Below are 19,234 nucleotides of genomic sequence, written 5' to 3'. Positions count from 1 at the left end.
ATCATATTTTCTTCTAGCGGGCCATTATAATCCACAACGATAGCGTTTTCTTTGTCTTCCGCGCTTTCAAGATATTTGATGTCTTTACGATTCATCCCAGGCGATTTAATATAGGGTAATTCGGGTGGCATTCTGTATGGTTTGTTCGTTTCAATGTCAGGATCGGTATAAGGAGGGAAATGTAACTGTTTCTGCGGTTCTATATTCTGCTGCAGCATCGGAGGTTCTATTGATGGCGAATACTGTTGATAGCTGATATCATTGGGTAACATGTTACTGTAAACGGGATGCTGTATATGTTGCATATGTTGATGCACGTGTTGCGGTTGCTGAGAATGTAGAATATGTTGATTGTGCGGAGGCTGATGATGATGATTGTGTGGCGACTGGTGATGATGATTGTGTGGCGTCTGGTGATGATTGTGTGGCGACGGATGATGATTGTGCGGCGATTGGTGATGATTGTGTGGAGACTGATGATGATTGTGCGGAGGCTGGTGATGATGATTGTGCGGAGATTGGTGATGATGAATGTGCGGTTGATGATGCGGCATTTGACCATGAGGTGATTGTAAATGCTGCGGATGAGAAAGAGACTGATGATGCACAGGATGCATTTGCTGATGCGAGGGAATTAATTGCTGATGTTGCTGATGATGATGCTGATGTTGGGGATGGTGCTGCCGAGGATGCGGCTGCTGCACTTGATGATCATGATGTTGCTGTAATGAAAAAATTCGCATTACTTTCTTACTACTAGATCCTCTTCAAACAGAAACACACACATTTTACTTTCATTACTTTAGACTCTCGTTAAATCTAATACAAAACAAAAACTGTAGATGTATTTATATACATGGTTAATATGAAAACAAAGTATATAAATGTTTTAAATTCTTTACCTGCATCTGATAATGATAACTGTTTTGCAAACTGTGATTCCCATATCCAATATGTTGATCCTGACCAGAATAACTTTGATGCGGCGTATGATAACTTTGATGATTCTCTTGATCGTTATAAACCTGTACATTGTATCCTTGATGATGTTTGTTACTGACCATCGCATGTTGAGTCATAGAACTATCCATGTGTATGTCGAACGACAACTTATTTCTCGAATCTACCATTCTGGGTGCGACGGGAGGACTACGAAAGCGTGAAGCATTAACGGCCACATCTGGGGATTGCCACAGACCTTGCACAACCGAAATAGCTTCTTTCGTGTTTACAGTGAGACTCTGCCCGAGCAAATGTTCCTCAGTGTCAACAGGCAAAGATGAAGTGTGATGCTGGTGCATAAAGTTCGTCGACTGTAATTTCCGTTGTGTATTCAATTCTGCTTCCATTCGTTGCGCTTCGAGTCTTTCGGCTTCCATTCGTTGCGCTTCGAGTCTTTCGGCTTCCATTCTTTGCGCTTCGAGTCTTTCAGCTTCCATTCGTTGCGCTTCGAGTCTTTCGGCTTCAATTCTCTCGGTCTCTAATCTTTCCAGTTCTCTTTGCTCAGCTTCCTGTCGTTGAGTCTCTAAAACCTGATTCTCGACCTCAGCAGCATATTGCTGCCTTTGCAATTCTTGTTGCTCAGCCAGTCTTTGCCTACTGATCTCGACTTCTCTTCTTTGCTTCTGCTCTTCTATTTCTTGTAGATGATACATGTTTTCATAATTATTGAGCTGAGATTGGGATTCTCCACCAGTTTCACGTAAACAAACCATCGGCATTTCATGTTGCTTTTCCAGAAATTGTGCTCTTCTGTGTAAAATTATCGTATTATATATTGTAATTATTATGTGCAATAATTGATCGTATATTAAAGTAGTGATAATAATGTTTTTACAGGATATACAGAACATCAAATAATTTTCTCATTATGTCTTACAAAAAGCATAATACCTTTCCAAATAAAGCTGTGCTCTAATTTCTTCCATACTACGGTCGACATTATCGGCATAAACTAGTTCTTTGGGATAATGTGGTTTTTGTACAATATTTGGATCTATTGGGTCCGCTACATACACCGGCACTCTCAAACAGTCATGATATTTACTGCCGTCAAAAAAAGGTACGTGATTTGGGAATAATTTAATTTTCTCCATGTTACTGTCATCGTTCTGGTCTTCGTGAACTGCAAGTAAATAATAAGAAAACCTCATTGCTTTTCCGCAATAATTTGTCGCTTAAAAAAACGTATCTTATTATCATCGTTCTTACTCTTAAAGCCCGCCTTTACGGTAGGAGCTATTAATGGACCTCTCTTGCTCCCACTGTTCCATGGTCCAGGCTTGATGGTATTCTCCTTATGTACCATGTCCTCTATAGGTACATGATCTAATATGCTCGAACCCTTTATCTCTCCAGGTATGTCATCCTAAATTATAAGGTAATATTTTATTACAATTTACTTTTTACTTGTAAAACACAATAAATTATATTGCACTACAACTGTTAATTATACAGCTATCTTACCTGATATATTTGTATCTTAGAATTGGGCTTTGTATTCTGCATAGAAGCTGAGATTTGGGGTATAGTCCCAGGATAATAATCGCGTACGCGTTGACCCGTTCGTACGCTGCCGACTCTCTTACCAGCTCTTATCGCTCTTAATGAACTGAAAGCCTGACGTTGTTCATATAAAGCAATTTCGTTTCTTTCGTCGATACGTCCGAGTGTTTTGCGCGCCACAGCAAATTGGAAATTTCTATTTAAAAAAATGACATTGTAAATATTATCATATAGTATTTAACAAATTAATTGACTTATCGTATAAAAAAAAGTAATTCATACTGGTGAGCGTGGCTCAATTCTTCAAATGGTTCTGCATGAACGGACAGTCCCATTAAGTAAACTTCATCCGCTCGTTTGTCATCCTCAATTTGCTCTAACTCGAAAGCCCAGGCCCTGTACATGTCTGCTACTCTGGTTCCGATACCACCGCTATGCAACAGCTGATACAGCTCCAAAGGATTCTTTTGCATGCTTATCTACAAACCAAGTCTTATTAGCATGTATAGATAATACACAATTAAGCTTGCGTAAGATATTACTCACATAATTAATCCACAAACGTATATATCTGCGATCTTGATGATATTTTACATCCTTTTCAAATATCGCTAAACACTGCTGCAAGAGTCTTCCAATATGGGATTCATGCCCACTTTTTGGATAACTCTGCTCGACCCAGAGAATATACTCGTACCAGTTCTCTAAAGGATCATCTCCTTCGTAATTTTTAATCGCATCCTCATACATTCTAAATAAAAAAATATATATATAATAATTTTTAGCAATCCTATAAGATACATTTCTCATTTATGCGATATCATTTGTTAGTTTATGTAGAATTATAGCTGCATGCAAACGTCGTTAAATCTGTGTTTCAGGACACTCACTGCTTTTCCTGCAGCAACAACTGCTGCGCATCCGTGTCCTCCTGCGCCCTCAATGCGGTTCCCAATTGAGTGGCATTCCGCCCGTACCTCAACGGCTGGATATTCTCCTTGCACAGTGCTATCACCGTCGCAGGATCCATCTCTGACTCTGTTGCCTTTATCGCTCAGAGACTTCCTTATACACTGACAAAACAACAAAAAGTTCCACAATTAACGCAAACAGTACCAGAGAATATTCGGCGGCATCCCAATTGATCATACGATTATACACGTATAAAAATGTAAACATCCTTTACTTTACGAATGTCAATGGAACACCGGGGATGCGCGCGATACGTGTGGGGGAAGGGGGGGGGCGATTGTTATTCCCTCGCCGGGATTACCGTTTCCCCGAGAGTTTCGCGGAGTTCGACACTCGTCGACGTCGCGCGGAGAGGCATAACACGGATCGGCGGAGGAGCCGAGTAACGGGCGCGGGGAATTAGCCCGTGCTCGGGGAGCGCGGGGAAAGGTGGGGGGGAGGAGGAGGGAGGACGGCGCGCACACCCTCGCTTACCGCGGCTCTGGCATAACAGTCCCGCGATCCCGTGGCCGGACCTTTAAATTCGAACGAAACTCTGCCCCGAAAAACTCCAATAAGGACGCTATCGGGCCACGGATTAGGTTAGGTTCGGCGCTTTAACGGCTCGAGCGGTGCGGGGTGGGGGAGGGGGGGAAGAACCGCCACCAACGGTTTTAACTGTCCTCGGTTACAATGGTGCACTCTCCGCGGATATACTCTCGTCTCTCGTCTCGCGTCTCGCTCGCCTCTCACGTCCCGCCACGTCCCGCGCCGTGCCTCTCGCGTCACCCCGCGTCGTCGCGTCGCCTCTCGCGCCTCGCGCCGGCAAGTGGCGGTGGCGGAGAGTCTCGAGTCTCGATTCGCGAATCGAGCCACGATCGACGGACGACGTGTGCGCTCGCGGCTCGCGAAGTCAGCCGCGGTTTAGCCGTCGTGCCCGTGGCCCGCGCGAAATTTACCGATAGCCTCGGATGACGAACCTCGCATGACGATCCTCCTGGAGCCCCTGGAGGACGGCTCTCCTGCGCGCTACTGCTCCCTGCTCCTATAGTAACTCGGTTAGGGATCGTGCCAAAATTGGGTACATCAGTGACTCTCAACTCGGAGGCGGAGCGCCGAGCGACGTACGCTTCGACGGTCGTTTCGCGGCGCGCGAAAACCGTTTTTCGCGATCGTTTATTCGCGGCGATGCGTAAAACGCATCGTTTCGTATATATAACGCTCCGACGAAAATACCAATTTTCTTTATACCATTTCGGTTAGGTTTAATCGGTTTCAATTTTCACTTTCGACTCGTGTCTATCTCTCTCTCTCTCTTTCTCTCTCTTTCTCTGTTTCTCTTACCGCGAACTGATCGACGCGTTTAAACGTAACCTCCAATATCGCTCCGATCGTTACATGGCGGATTCGGTGGGCGGATGGGTTTTCGAAAGATCGCCATTTTGAATGATTTGTAAACGTGTCAATGGGAGGGAGGAGTCGAATAGAGAGAGAAAAAGAGGAATCTTTACAATGCCACGCGCTTGCGCGCGACGGAACTTTCTTGAAGAAAATTATGCACTATTTGTAATTCTGCAATTGAAAAAAAAAAATGATTACACAGGATGACAATTCGTATCGCGCACCTTGTTTGCATAACTCTCGAAGTTGACGTCTTATATCGAATCGATATATCTCGCTTGCATTCGAAAAGTTTTAAAATTCAAATTGTTGCATTTGTTTCAGATTGTCGCAATCTGAAAATTGTCATTTCAGAGATGATATTATTGATAAATTTAAAAAAATAAATAAAAATAATAAATAAATTCAATAGCTGCACTTTTTACGGCAAAGACCGATCTATTTTTGTTCGATAAATCCAACGTGACTTTGATAGAAAACTGAGATAATAAAGAATTTTTTAGACTTTATGCGCACGGTTGTAATTTAGAAAACAATAAAAATAATACATGTACACTTTTATTTAATATCATTCAATTCTGACATATATATATATATATATGACTATAATTGTGTAAAGAAAACATCTATATATAATTTTTTAATTATGTTTTTTTAATCTCAGGTCCGATTATTGAAGGATTCACGAGGCGATATTGTAAATCTAAATAATTTAAACAAAAAAATTCCTGTGTACAAATCATGTATAAGACGACACGTCAGAGGATGCTTTCTACGTTATTGTACCATAAAGGAATTGTCAGGGGAATAACGAACACCTCGATGCGAAAAAATCCGCACTACGTGCTGAGCTACATTTTCCTGGAATATCTGCACCGTAGATTTCAAAGAATGTCCACGCAGGATCTCGAGTGGGCCACATTGCCGGACGCGGCTTTAAAACGTATACTGGGCGATCCGGAAATTACGTGGAACGAATACGTCGATTGTGATTCCTGTGCGGTAGCAAATGTACAACTTTCGAGGAAATCGCCAAATTCCGCCTGGTTCAACGTGTGCTCGATGGCGTCAATGACGAAATATAAATTAATGATTTTATCCGTGCCGGATATTGGTGAAAACATTGTCCTAATCTCTGAAACGATGGAGCGCAATCTGCGAAAAGCTCTTCGCTGCGAACAACTGGACGGCTCGTGTTTCATGCGTAAGTACCTGCAGCTTACTAGATTTTCAATTTAAATTTTAAATTGTTAACTTAATTCTAATCGTCTAACACATCTTTGGCCGCCAAACTTAATTAAAATACGTAAAAAGGTAACATTTATAATTCTGTGAATATAATTAATATTGAAGTAATACTTAATCTAAAATCTACAGCTTATCGGATTTCCAATTTAAATTTTAAATCGTTCACATCTTCGAACACATCTTGAACATTACCAAACTTAATATAAAAATGCGTAAAAAGATAATTAGTTATTTATATAATTCTGTGAATATAATTAATGTTAAAGTAATAATCGAAACTATACAAACGTACTACGCATGATAATTTTGTGATTCAACCATATTATGTTAATATTTTGTCGAAACGTGAATTTAATAGTGAAAATTTCACTCCGGCATAAACGTGGAGACGTGCGAATTAAGTTTGGCATGTTTTTTCCGCGATTCTCAAACTCACGTCGTGATCGATCAACGACAACCGATGATGCACAATTAATGCTTTGCGCGATCTGTTTTCAGTACCGTTGGAAGACGACGCGATCGAGTTTGCGACCGAGGCGAGAATATCCTTAATCGCCAATCCGTACGATTGCCCGACCGAAACGCTAGACGTCATGTTACAAAATTACTTCTTACATCCCCGATTTTTGCACGTGAACGATATGTTCAGGATCGACACGAAGGAACACGCTCAGGATCAATTTTACTCGTCTGGTTCCTTGAGAATCTCCGCGATGTATTTTATAGTTAGAGCTTTAAAAGTGAATCGTAACGGGCACAGCAGTAGCGTTAACAGTTGCTACGTCGTGCGCGGAGAGTCAACGCTCATTCAGGAAGCGCAAGTTCACGATTATATTCCTCGGGAACGTGTTTACTCGCTTCCCGATAGCGCACTTTTACGGCGAAACGGAGTGGCGCAAAAATCGCTGAATCGCAAATATCCGTCGGCTCTAATGGAACCCTTGGAACATTTAGAATCTTGCATTACGCCGTTTTTGAAAAAGGGTAAACAATAATCTTTACAGAGCTTAATAATGTTAGAGTACTATAATCGATACACTTATTTTTTTTATCGTTGTATGGATCTTGCAGACGTCCGATTGAACGTGAGACCGGTATTTCTTGTGAAAGGACCGCGGGGTTGCGGTAAACACGAGTTAGTTCGAGCAGCATCCAAGAGATTGGGATTGAACTTCCTCGATGTTGACTTCGTGGAGGTGCAGACTTTAACGTCAGCGCAGACCGAAGCTAAGCTTCGCATAACGCTGCAAAATGCGCAACAATGCGTGCCATGTATACTATATTTAAATAATGTTCAAGTATGTTGAAGAGAGTAATATCGTATTGAATTTTGAATTATTTTGTGTTTTTGATCGTGAGTTAAACGGCGCTTTCGCAGATATTCGGTAAGACTGCCGAAGGCCAGAAGGATGAAAGGGTCATATCTGCCTTCTCGGCAGAAATCACCGCGTTGTACAACAGACGCCGAAAATTTCCTCTGATTATCGTAGCCGCGTCGGACGAGACTGATATACCCGCGGAACTGCAACGGATATTTATCGAGACGATTCACGTGAAGCATTTAAATCAGAACAAACGAGCGGAACTGATATCTTGGCTGCTGTCTAACAGGAATCTGACAACTACCGCGGATCTATCAAAAGTAGCTGGTCTTTGCTCGGATTTTAAATTCGCGGATCTATTAGCGTTGTCACTGCACGCAGCTAAATTTCGGTGCAAATTAACGTCGCACGGTCAAAAGTGCATATTTCCCCTGGAACAAGAAGATTTCGATCGAGCTTACGGTACATTACCTTACAATCGATTTTAACAAGATCAGAAACGTTCTTCTAAATTCTGAACTCTTAAATTATGTTTAATATATCTTTTCTTTGTGTAAAAAAATCAGAATTTGATCTTGTTAAAATTGAAAGTACAACATTTTGTTTTTTGTGCGGACAGTATAATAGAAAATATATTTTCAGAATATATGCAGTCCGTATACTCCGATAGCAAAGGCGCTCCACGCGTGCCGGAAGTTCACTGGGAAGACATAGGCGGTTTGGCAGAATTAAAACACGAGATTATGCGCAGGATTCAGTTGCCTCTATTAAACGCTTTCGGTTTTGGACAATCCGGATTACTATTATATGGCCCGCCCGGTACCGGAAAGACTCTTCTCGCTAAAGCAGTAGCGACGGAGTATCAGATGCACTTTTTGTCGATTAAAGGCCCGGAAGTCCTAAATATGTATGTCGGTCAAAGCGAGAAGAACGTAAGACAAAGTACGTTTACTTAGGAAAAAAAATATGAAAAAGCTATGATAAAAACCTGTAACAAAGAATTATTCGCTTTAGTCAAGGAGCAAAGTAACAAGTAGCTTTCATTGTCCCACAGTTTTCGAGCGCGCGCGTTCCGCGGCCCCTTGCATCGTCTTTTTCGACGAGCTGGACTCGTTGGCGCCCAATCGAGGTAGAAGCGGGGACAGCGGCGGCGTGATGGACCGCGTGGTTTCCCAGTTACTCGCCGAGATGGATGGCCTCGAGGAGTCCGGCAGTATATTCATCATAGGAGCTACGAACAGGCCCGATCTCATAGATCCCGCGCTGCTTCGACCGGGAAGATTCGATAAGATGCTCTACGTTGGTATCCACTCTGATCGCGCGTCTAAACTCAGCGTCTTGGAGGCGCAGACACGTAAATTCGAGTTCCGAGAGAGCGGACGGGAATTGGAACGGGTCGTGGATCGATTGCCCGACAACGTCACCGGCGCGGATTTATACTCGGTCTCTTCCAACGCGTGGCTCAACGCCGTACGCGAGATGCTTGCAAAGCATCAGAAAATCGAGAAAACCAATAAGGATCACCCCGTCGAAGAGGAAGATGTAATTAAGGACAATGTTATCGTGGAATTGCGCCATTTTTCAGATGCTATTTGCGATTTAGTACCGTCAGTTACTGACGAAGAGATAAAAAGATATAACAGAATGCGGGTAGAATTATCATCGTCGTAATTCCGGAATCGTTTCCTAAGGAATAGTACAAAATATATTTCTAGTTCTTAGGGTTTCTCGGTATTTTAAATAATAAATAACGAGACAAATTGTAGAACACATTGTATATAATGTAATAGAATGTAACGAGTGGTTTGTCTGTAAAAAGGTATATAATCTCGCAATGAAACAACGCGCGATGTTATAAACGACATGTTATTTTATTTCGAGAAGTATGTAAAACAATTTTTACAGCGAATAATTAAAACGAAGGAGTCAATCTACGTTCATTATGTATTATCTTCAATTGCGTGTTGTGTCGACTAACGTTACTCCATGTCAGATCTTCAGACGTTAACGCGCGATGAGAAGCGCAAAGGTGTCGGAACCCTCATCCCCGTTTTCGAGGTACGCACCGGCATACCTCGAGCGCTTTTCACGCGTGTGCTCGGTATATTATACAGTACACAACGACCAGAATATACAATGTAGAAAAATAGGACACCTAATTTTACCGTATGCACCCGTGCGAACGTCGAATCCGAAGATGAAGGCTGAAAATTCTTCTCAGGGGTGGAAGGCGATGCTGCGACTGATGCGATTAGGTGCACAATAAGAAGCGAATAAAATTATCGGGTGCATCGGTTCTCAATATCGACGGGATCGCGCGGTAAATTTCGACACTGGCGATTCTCCCGTAACGCTACGGTCGTCACTCGAGTTTGCAGGATGAACCGTGCCCGCTTTTCGTAACAGCGCGCGACGCTCCGACAAGACGCGCCTCTCCGCGATAAGAAAGAAATTCAACAGTAGCATTGAATATCGTATCTAAATATATATTAATTATATTACTATACGATGGTTCGCCTTGTCTGTGTGTGTGTATGTGTGTGTGTGTGCGAAACGCGTTAGAATGATCGTTAAACACGTTTGACGAGCGACACACCTGATAACGTTGTTTGTATTATATCGGACGATCACATCGTATAATACCTTTGGTATAATCGCGAGGTAGTAATTATAACTTTTCGTCGTGCAACCGTCGCGCAGAACACACGCAGAACGGACGTTTGCATCGTCGTTCCAGAATTGATTCGCAATAAGCGCCTCCTTGTCGTCACGACGAATGATCGCTTTTGCAAGCTGGCAAAACCGCGCAGGATTCCGCTGTCGTTCAGTATCTAATCTCGCTGTTCAGATCTGCCCTTTCGCACAGGACGAAACAATTATGCATTTGTGTTTGAGCATCTACCGGAAGGCGTAAATTAATGTAAAGCGATACGCTTGGTGTATCTCGATACGGCATTATTCTCGACTTGGCACGACCGTGCAACGAACTTCCACTCGTCATCGCCAAGTACGCCTCATTATCGTCGCCTGATGAACACTTGTTCTCGTTTTCGAGTATTCTCCATTAAGATCCGTATGTACACGATCCTACAGTATATCCGTAACTTCCCCGATCGAGTCGCGCGCGGTCGAGGTGCGTTCTCATCTCGAGGTCGTCAGAGCTGCGAACTTTTGATATTCGGCACATTGCTCTTCCGCGTTCGGAATTCGGTTCGACTTTTGTCCTCCTCTCCTCCTACTCAGCGCGATCAGAAGCCGATAGATATCACATACGGTGGATACGCGTAATTTGTGTAAGCGCACGTTCGCCACGTGTGCGAAAAACGAAAAGCTTCGGCGTAGATTTCGGATCTAGGATGTGCCAATATATTGTGCGCGTTACTCTCTAAGGCTAAATCGTGCCTTGACGTAATTCTCTCAGCTAAGATCAGAAATCACGAATGTGGATTAACAATTTTATACACCTGAATCGTTATTTTGTCGCTTTTGTATTCTCCCCGAGGTATCTTGCGTGCGTGTAAATTTCGCAGCGCTAACGTGTATGGAGGACATTATACATAATATTTATTAAATAGCAATATATACACATATATATATTGCTACTACGCTTTAATTTGATGAGGGAACGGTATAGATTAGGGATTACAAAATTATATTTCAGGCATTTTTCGTCTAACGTACTTTCGGTCAGTACTATCGTTACACATTTATATAGCGAAGTGTCTAGCGAACCGATGCTCTATATAGAATATACGGGTAGAACATTGTATTGCCTTCGATTGAATGTGTAATTTCTAAACGTGTTTTCGATCCCGGAACAACGCGACATCGGGCCGACATCGTTGTGTGTCGTGAGATTACGCTATATAATACAAAATGTGGAAAACGAGCGACCGAAGACTTTCGAGGAGCGCTTTCCGACGTACGTGCAAGCGAAATCTCTTTGCGCAAAATGTACAATTAATCTTTATCTTAAGTATATCGAGGAACGAAATAGTAACTACGCCTAGTAGAGAGATTACTATAAATAAGGAAAGTACGGGACACGCTATTCTGCTCGTGCTACACGTGTGGTTCGTGAAGACATACTTCGGCAGCCGCAAGCTGTCTTTGGTCGGTCGTCGCCTTTATTTACATCTGCCGCTTGCGCGCCGCGTGCGCGCAAAATCATTCGCGATGCGAACAATCTTCCCTGTGTTTGGAGCCTCATTAAAGGCTGCCCGAAAGTCGATATGCGACGAGGAAAGATCCATGAAACGTGCACGATGCTCGACGTTCTTGAGAATGCTTCAAGGACCTTCCGTCGGAATTTCTCCACGGTTACCCCGATGACTCTTTCAACGCTCACTGTCCGCTCGCAAGCGTGTCTTTTCCACTCGTTTTAAGACGTAAAACGGAACGCCGCCGATACCGTATACGTGATGAGACGCTCGGCGAAAACGCGCGACGTATCCGCGAACGCATCAGAGGTGGGATTTGCAGGAGTTCGCGCGTGTTTCCTGTCAAAAGTACCGTCTGGCAGGTAAGGCCGGTCACGAGACCTCAGTGTTCGGCCCTGCGATTAGATCAATCATATGTATCTTTAACATTACAATCATTTTCGTGTGGTAATATCTCAATCTGATATTTTAGATGCGTGATACACGAAGCGCGAGGGACGACACCGATATAAATTAATTATATTCGGGCTATACTCGTCACATCCAAGTGAAATGGTCGCTACTCAGCACAAACCGAGTTGAAGTATTCGCGAACCCGGAAAGGAAAATACTTCTCTCTGAGATTTTCACTCTGCACGGCTTGAACGTATGCCGTTCATAGCGCTTCGTATTCGCCAACACATTCGTTGCGATTGATGTCGTTTGTTTGTACCTGGTCAGGAGGATTTCGTGGCGAACTCGTGCAATATGTCACACGCCATCTCGAGATCGTTCCTGGTGATGCCGAGCGCCCTGATCACGGCGTCCGGCGCGAAACCGAGCGCCGTCAGCCTTGTGATATGCTCGACGTTGACGTTCTCGTACGCCGCCGACTCCGACTTGGTCACCGGTCCACCACCACCACCACCGCCGCCGCCGCCGCCACCCGGATCATCCCTCGCCCTCATCAGTGCCGTGAGACGTGCCCTGTTCGCCTCCAAGTTGATGTTCTTCACGACGTGCTGACTCGTGCCGGAGATCACGATCGTGTTTTCGTAATGGTGATCCTGACGGGTGCCACCCTCCTTGCTAGCCTTCGGCGGCCGTGGCGCCGACAAGGGTGGCGGTACGGGAGGCACGTTGTTACTCGGACCCCCGGTTTGACTCGTCGTCGAGCTGGTCGCGGTGGCACGACACGCCTTCTCCGGCAACGTCGGCGGTGGCTGCGGTTGTCGCTGCGGCGTGCCCCCCGCGTGATTCCCGTGAGACCGGCGTGGATGAACCCTCACCACCGCCGTCGGTGGCACGGGCGGTATCGGTGGCACCGATGACGGCGAGGACGCGCGGTGCAGCATGTCGTATCTCGCCTCTGTGTTAACTGCAAGCATTGAACATTTTTACCTTGCCTTCCGAACATTAGGCATTCATCGCGCGATTTGTACGTAATCTCTATTCTCAGAAACCGCATTTATTGCCATAAAGCAGCTTACATTATTACTTTCTAAGAAAACCAGGGCGTAATATTAGTCTTGAATTATTATAAATTGAAGCAATTACTTAGCAAGGCTTGCGTTTGTTAAGAAGAGTACTTTGCTTTATCAAAAAGATGAAATTATATTACAACAATCATACTTCAGATGAATACGTCGCTTATCCGCTTATGTATTTTCATCACGATCCATTGCTTTTACGCGATACGTACAGCATTAGAAACTGTATTCTGTACCTTTGTTATTTTGTTGAGTGTTATCGGTATAATTCAATATCACTGTGACCGCCGATGGCGGCGGCGGAGCATTTTCCTTCGGTACTGTCAGATGACGTCCGTTCCTGAGGTGATTGTTTGGTGTGGGTGATGGCGAGGGTCTTCTAGGTGGTAAAGGGGGACTCGAAACAATCCTCCGCGGCGGCACCGGCGAATTCGTGGGACTAGAATCATCTTCCTCATCCGAGTCGTCGCATATGAGACCGCAATTGCCGTTGCACAGCTCCATTATATCCTAAAACATTAGCAATAGGAAAAAAAACTGTTAACGCTGAATTCCGTTATATGGCTGAGAAAGTATTTACGTTCATACAAAAGTTGAATTAAATAACTTGACAATCCTAATTACCTCTATTATAAATGGAATGATTTAAAATTGTTGTATATTTATAGCTATAATTATCTTACAGCTACTTCTGAATAAAATTACCTAAGGCGATAGAATTTAGATCATTCCACTATCAACACAAATAATCAGAAAGTTACATGCTTCGTCTTACATATCACAAAATAAGATGAGATTGCCGGTAAGATGAACTGACTTTCATATCAAGAGTAAAAAGAAAAATAAATTTACAAATGTCTCGAATTTAGATGACGAGGTTGCTGAATGTTTATAATAAATTACTTGCATGTACAAATAATTTTTAACTCTTTTTCTTTCTGTAGCGACAATATTACCTCTATTGTCAATCTTAAATCGTCTTGCAAACGAAGCTTTAACTCTTCCAGCAACATTAGATTAGATATTTCACTCTAAACGAGAAGATACATTATATGGAAAATTATGAAAGAACAAGCATGATGATTATGATCGTATGGAGATTTCGCGAGAAATGATAATTATACCACCTCTTTTAGTTCCAACTGAGGGAACATATGCGATTACTCTCCACGAGGTGACTTCCTGCGGTTAAATCTTCCTGAAGGATTCCTCGAAGCAAATAAAGCGATGAATCGTCTTCTGCCTTGAAGCTGTAGCGGTCGATCAACTATTTTTACTTTGAACTTTTACAAAATGTTGGCGTTCGAATTGTCGATATTATTTTTACAAGGAAAAATAATCCGCTTGCAAAAAAAAGGGGAAGATGTACAAGCACTGCTGCGATGGTCTACGAAGATACAAACAAAAGATCTTTTACGTTTTTGCGCGATTCGATGCGACAATCAATGTCCTCGTGTAAATTATTGAAAACAATCTAAATCGCAAGAATAATCATTTCGTACTTCAAGACAAGTGGTTTCTCTATTGGCGTGTCGTCATCGCGCGAGAGAAAAAGTTCTTCGTCGCGAACGAAGCGGAAACGTCGGTCGAGTGTCGTCAATCTCCTTCTTCCATTCGATGCAACCGTCGTGAATCGTCAAATGCGAGTAACGTTAACGATAAAAAAAAATATGAGCGTAAATTACAAAGCGGTAGAAGCAGACGGTCATAATGCATGTTATCACTTACCTGTGACTGCGCGACTGTCGTGCGACTTCCTCCCAGTCAGAAGACATGTACATTACCGATTAGTTTGGATCATGCAGCGGGTAGTAGAGCAATGTGACCCCAGTGTGTGGATAACATTATATGAAATAAAAGTAAACGATCATGCGAACGGATATATAAAAAAGTTGTCGTTCCCGGAGGTTCTCCCTCTGGCTGCTGGAGGAGCAACCTGATGCAGAATCGTATTCAATAACGAAAACTAGAGAATCTAGCGTAGTAAGGGATATTTGCGTGGCGCATACACGGAGTGCAGAAGTAACTCGAAGTTAAATGGCAATACAATTTTATTATAAAAAAAAATTATTCTCAAGTCCCTAGTATTTTACAATGAATAGTACGCTACTCGGCGAACGTACGCTAAAGTTACGTTTACGAGAATTGGTCCGATCTTACGCGGCGCACATACAGGAGGGGGCTTCGCAATTAGCAGCGTGCGCCCTTCATCGTATCGCTAATAACTAAAGCGCGAACGCGCTCTACGTGATCGTAATACGATCTGAAATAGCCGGGGTAAAGCTAAACGAGGTCTAAATTGACCAGTCCGCCAATAATTGTGCTATAGAATCAAATCGATTCCTTGCTTACACCGCAATGGGCTTAGTTGCATGCATTATGCGTTACAAAACTTTACAAAAGTGTCTTGCATTAAAAACGTACGTAATACCACAGCATTCGATTTAGCGCGCGACGACTGGTATATCGAAATTATCTGAAACGTCTTTTTCTTTCTTTTTTTCCCCTTTTCGGTACAGTATACGGAATAAATAATAAATTAATATTTTAACGTAAGGAAATAATATATAATAACGCTGGAAACGAACCGTTTCCATAATAATGCTGACGTTAACATGACATTACATTCGTGCCTATCGCAGCAGGTACACAATACGTTCTAACGTGGATGTATAACGATGTTGAACGGTCTTTTCGAGTCCGCATGTTCAGTGCGTACTACCTTGCTCGATCATCGCATATTACATCGTTTCTCTTTTCCCTTATCGCTTAAAGGCTATATTTAAAGGCTTAACAGTACATATCTTTTCCTTTTCAATTTCGATATATGAGTCATAGAGCTGTTTTGTTCTCGATAAAATAATCATTCGTTATCGTAGCACTTGAAGGTGTGGAAACGCGATAATAAATACTTCTTGACCGTTGAGTAATGTCGAGATAAATAATGTAAACAATTTAATGTGCAATTAAAAATAGATTGTAATTGATCGTTAACCGCGCGTTGGCGACAGTACTATTGATTATATTATACCTTAAATTATGTAAAATTTTTTAGCAATCTGCAAGTAATATCAGTTTCATCGCTTAATCATTCCCAATTAACGAAAAAGAAGTGCTTCTAAATATCGTGCTCATCCGTCTTGCAGTCTATCGAGCAGGTGAAAATTACAAATGCAATTTCGGTAGTGTGTTTATATTCAAATGTTTGCTCGCATGATCCATTTCCTTATGGATCTTTTTCTTATCCTTTGTATATATTGATTTAGATATAAGCCATATGTAATTATTTGTAAACCGTATAATCTTATGCATAAATAATATACACAAAGATTTGTCACAAGCATCAAAATCGTCTGTATGCACATACTAAAAAAAAGAGCGCTTTTAAAATACGCATATGCACATGCATTATGAATTTTATGGACTGAAGAACTTTTGACGACGTAAGTAAATGTAATGAACCCACTTTGTGGTTGTGGATGCCCCCCTGGTACATTTCTCTCCGCTGATAAATTAACGCATTATATAAGCGCGCGTTTATATAAATCTTGATAATTCCTCATCGAATCTCTATTGGCTCATCGTATGTTAGATAGAATTGTCCGAAAGCTATGATTGCGTATGCATAATCATAAATGACAGCGAAAATGGGTCATACACTAAGCCGTCGGCTTATAGCTTCCAATGAGGTGCAAGAAAAGCGAGTCTTACCTGAGAACCCCCGCGTAATTGATGAAATTTGTAATTATGCGATATAGACGATATAGATCTCAAAAAACGTGTTAGTTGCAAAAAAAAATGCGCGATAGACAAGGCTGACCGATCGGCTAACGAACGATCATTCCGTAGGCTCGTTCGGTAATCTTGCAAAAAACACGAAAAAAAAAACACGGGAAAAGACAACGAACTACAGAACCATATAGCCACATCTTTGCAATTTGGTCCCCTCTTGGTCCCGGAAGTAGATCGATGCAAGTAGCTTCGCTGATACGTTACATGCCTAAAATTACTACCGCGTACCTGCCACGAGGTACGGCATACAGTCGCGATGATGGACGTACGAAGTGACGTGACACGTGTACACGACCGTGGGATAAACCGCGAGATCTCGTGTGAAATGTATGAGGCATTCTCGAGAATGAGGCATACTCTCTGCGAGAGGGGGGGGAGGGATGTTTGTTATACATAGAACACATTTAATAATGAAGGTGGATGCTATTCCTAGTCGGATACCTCGGTGTCGGGGTCGAGATCCCGCGTGGGGGTCGATGCGTTACTAGCAGACGCCGAATGCGCCCCGGGTCTGTGGGTTCTTCGCGGGTCGAACGGATCTACGACGATCTGCTCGGTGCCTTTAATCTCAGCTCGGCAAAACGGACAGCCCTGTCCTTCGGAATCCTGCAATCCGATCGAAGCACAACGTTAACGCACGCATGTATCATCGTAAAAACCTTCTGTTGTCGTAAATAATGAAGCAACAAGAGATATTTTTATCATAGCAATGTTTTATACGCCAAAGTGTAAAGCTGACTGTGAGTCAAACTAAATTATTACAGAAACATTTATCGATCGCTGAGAAGTGGAGATAAAGCTGGTAAGAGATTATATACTGCTACCTGCCAAGCTGTAAGGCATGGAGTACAGAGAAGGTGGCCGCATGGTTCTATCCTTACGTCCTTGTCATGCTCGGCGCAGATCTTACACAGCTGGAATGTGCTACCCATCTCGCAATATAATTCGTACTGTTCCGCCGTCACTTTGATGTGCTCCTCCGGCGTCGGTTGCACCGCCCATGTCAAGTCCGGATTTATATTTCGGCCGTCCGGGTATAAGTAGCTGCAAATCGATCTTCGAATATGTATTCGTGAAATCTTTATGGTACGTAAACCTGGACAGGTAAACGGCAATAACTTGGCCGGTATAGGTCAACGGTATACTCACAAGCCTTCCCGGTAGCCGTCCAATAACGCTTGGCATAAACTCTTGTTATGCGGTATAGTTTGTAGGATATCACCGTCAGACGTGACGTAACCGATTGCCCATTGTCCCAGCCTCGTGCAACTTAACCGAAATACGTAGCTCCCAGGCTTGGTAATGCAATATTTTTGCAAACGGGCTTTCACCTCGTCGTACGTGAGGAAAGCCACGTAGCCAGGATGCGTCACAGCCAGAATTTTCCAATTTCGCAGGAGAGTCGACCACGGTTGAAACAGCCTTGAAAAGTCGCACAACGTATTACAAGTGTATCCAAGATGTGCGAGACTGACTCGGAATCGTCACGACCGAGGCTCGATAAAGCTAAGTTAGTTGGCTATAAATTTGCGCTTACCTCGTGAATACGTCGAATTCAAAGTTGGAAATGTAATCGTTGCACGTCAAATCTATCGTGGATTTCAGTGCCATCGCTTGTAGTCCCGAGCTAATTGGATGAACCTGATTCAACTCGTGTCTGAACACCTTCCACGGTACCAATGTACTGAAAGCAGATTAAAGAATAAGATTAAAAAATCATTCTTCCTTATTATACATAGGATTAAATCATACGACTCAATAAATAATTTTTAAGTGTACCTTAGAACAATTATAATAGATCGATCACTTTTTTATTCTAGATTAGTTTTTATATACATGAGTTTTATATTGTATTAAGTTGTTACAAAAGATCATATTTGTCAAACGGGGTAAGAAGTAAAATCGAAGTAGAATTATATATCATGTGCAAAGTGAATTCTTTTATTCATTTTCAAAAGCTTTTTTTTCCAGAAAACTTTTTTTTTAATGCAATAAATGACGATTTTTTACATCGACATTCCCGCTCCAAGATTCGTCACAGAATTCGCTGTTAAGATTAATATCGCGAATTATGAAACGTTTACGTTTCGTGAGCCTCTTCAAATTATTAACTCCATGCGCGTCCAAGGATGACTTCAATCAAACTCTCCCCCGACCCTATTAACTTTATACTAACTCCAATTAACTTGGTCACTAATTAAATTAAATTATTTACAGTAAACTTTCTAGTCGCATTATTTGCCATCCGTAATTTCTAATTTTTCTTTTCGCGTATCAAACAATCAAGTATTGATCGAGTTGATCGAAATTCGTTCGAAATAATTCTAAGAATGACTCGTGTTGTTCCTAATCCAATCTTCTTTTCCATATTAAATAAAAAACTAAT

General features: G+C 42.4%; 3 protein-coding genes across 7 annotated transcripts in view; 1 reads left to right on the top strand and 2 right to left on the bottom strand.

Annotated features, from left to right (window-relative positions):
* Positions 1-2: 2 nt before the first annotated feature.
* Positions 3-4,521, bottom strand: LOC112458590 (probable inactive serine/threonine-protein kinase bub1; the record flags this gene model as incomplete). Its single annotated transcript, XM_025022304.1, has 9 exons — positions 4,437-4,521; positions 3,396-3,578; positions 3,052-3,256; positions 2,788-2,984; positions 2,467-2,701; positions 2,212-2,368; positions 1,894-2,125; positions 903-1,752; positions 3-722 (listed from the first exon to the last, which is right to left on the bottom strand). Coding segments are annotated over exons 2-9 (2,736 nt in total), but the record flags the coding sequence as incomplete, so codon positions are not given.
* LOC112458602 (peroxisome assembly factor 2) lies at positions 4,451-9,362 on the top strand. Its single transcript, XM_025022329.1, has 7 exons — positions 4,451-4,537; positions 5,522-6,061; positions 6,604-7,089; positions 7,177-7,403; positions 7,484-7,889; positions 8,070-8,369; positions 8,482-9,362. The coding sequence occupies exons 2-7, from the start codon at positions 5,599-5,601 to the stop codon at positions 9,096-9,098; spliced, it is 2,499 nt and encodes an 832-aa protein (XP_024878097.1). The 5' UTR covers positions 4,451-4,537; positions 5,522-5,598; the 3' UTR covers positions 9,099-9,362.
* Positions 9,278-19,234, bottom strand: part of LOC112458603 (E3 ubiquitin-protein ligase CBL-B-A) — a 28,034-nt gene continuing 18,077 nt past the window's right edge. The window contains exons 2-8 of one of the 5 annotated variants that reach the window (XM_025022331.1): positions 18,386-18,532; positions 17,998-18,270; positions 17,670-17,904; positions 17,290-17,454; positions 13,293-13,566; positions 12,300-12,944; positions 9,278-11,982 (exon numbers count right to left, since the gene is read on the bottom strand). In XM_025022331.1, coding sequence (XP_024878099.1) covers positions 12,304-12,944; positions 13,293-13,566; positions 17,290-17,454; positions 17,670-17,904; positions 17,998-18,270; positions 18,386-18,532 — 1,735 coding nt within the window. In that variant the 3' untranslated portion in view covers positions 9,278-11,982; positions 12,300-12,303. Of the gene's footprint in view, positions 12,945-13,292; positions 13,567-17,289; positions 17,455-17,669; positions 17,905-17,997; positions 18,271-18,385; positions 18,533-19,234 lie in introns of all 5 variants that reach the window. The other 4 variants (XM_025022330.1, XM_025022332.1, XM_025022333.1 and 1 more) reach the window with 4 other exon arrangements.

This window comes from Temnothorax curvispinosus, unplaced genomic scaffold (genome assembly GCF_003070985.1).
Source record: "Temnothorax curvispinosus isolate PA1 unplaced genomic scaffold, ASM307098v1 QBEX01009010.1, whole genome shotgun sequence".
In the NCBI taxonomy this organism is placed as follows: domain Eukaryota; kingdom Metazoa; phylum Arthropoda; class Insecta; order Hymenoptera; family Formicidae; genus Temnothorax; species Temnothorax curvispinosus.
Note: the sequence above shows the minus strand (reverse complement) of the source record. Positions and strands in the feature narration are given on the sequence as shown.

What these genes read in the sequence shown, in the direction of transcription:
- LOC112458602 (XM_025022329.1), top strand. Translation starts at nt 5,599, where the DNA reads ATGTATAAGACGACACGTCAGAGGATGCTTTCTACGTTATTGTACCAT. An exon ending in GGACGGCTCGTGTTTCATGC is followed by an intron (nt 6,062 to 6,603) that starts GTAAGTACCTGC and finishes ATCTGTTTTCAG; the next exon opens with TACCGTTGGAAGACGACGCG. An exon ending in TACGCCGTTTTTGAAAAAGG is followed by an intron (nt 7,090 to 7,176) that starts GTAAACAATAAT and finishes TGGATCTTGCAG; the next exon opens with ACGTCCGATTGAACGTGAGA.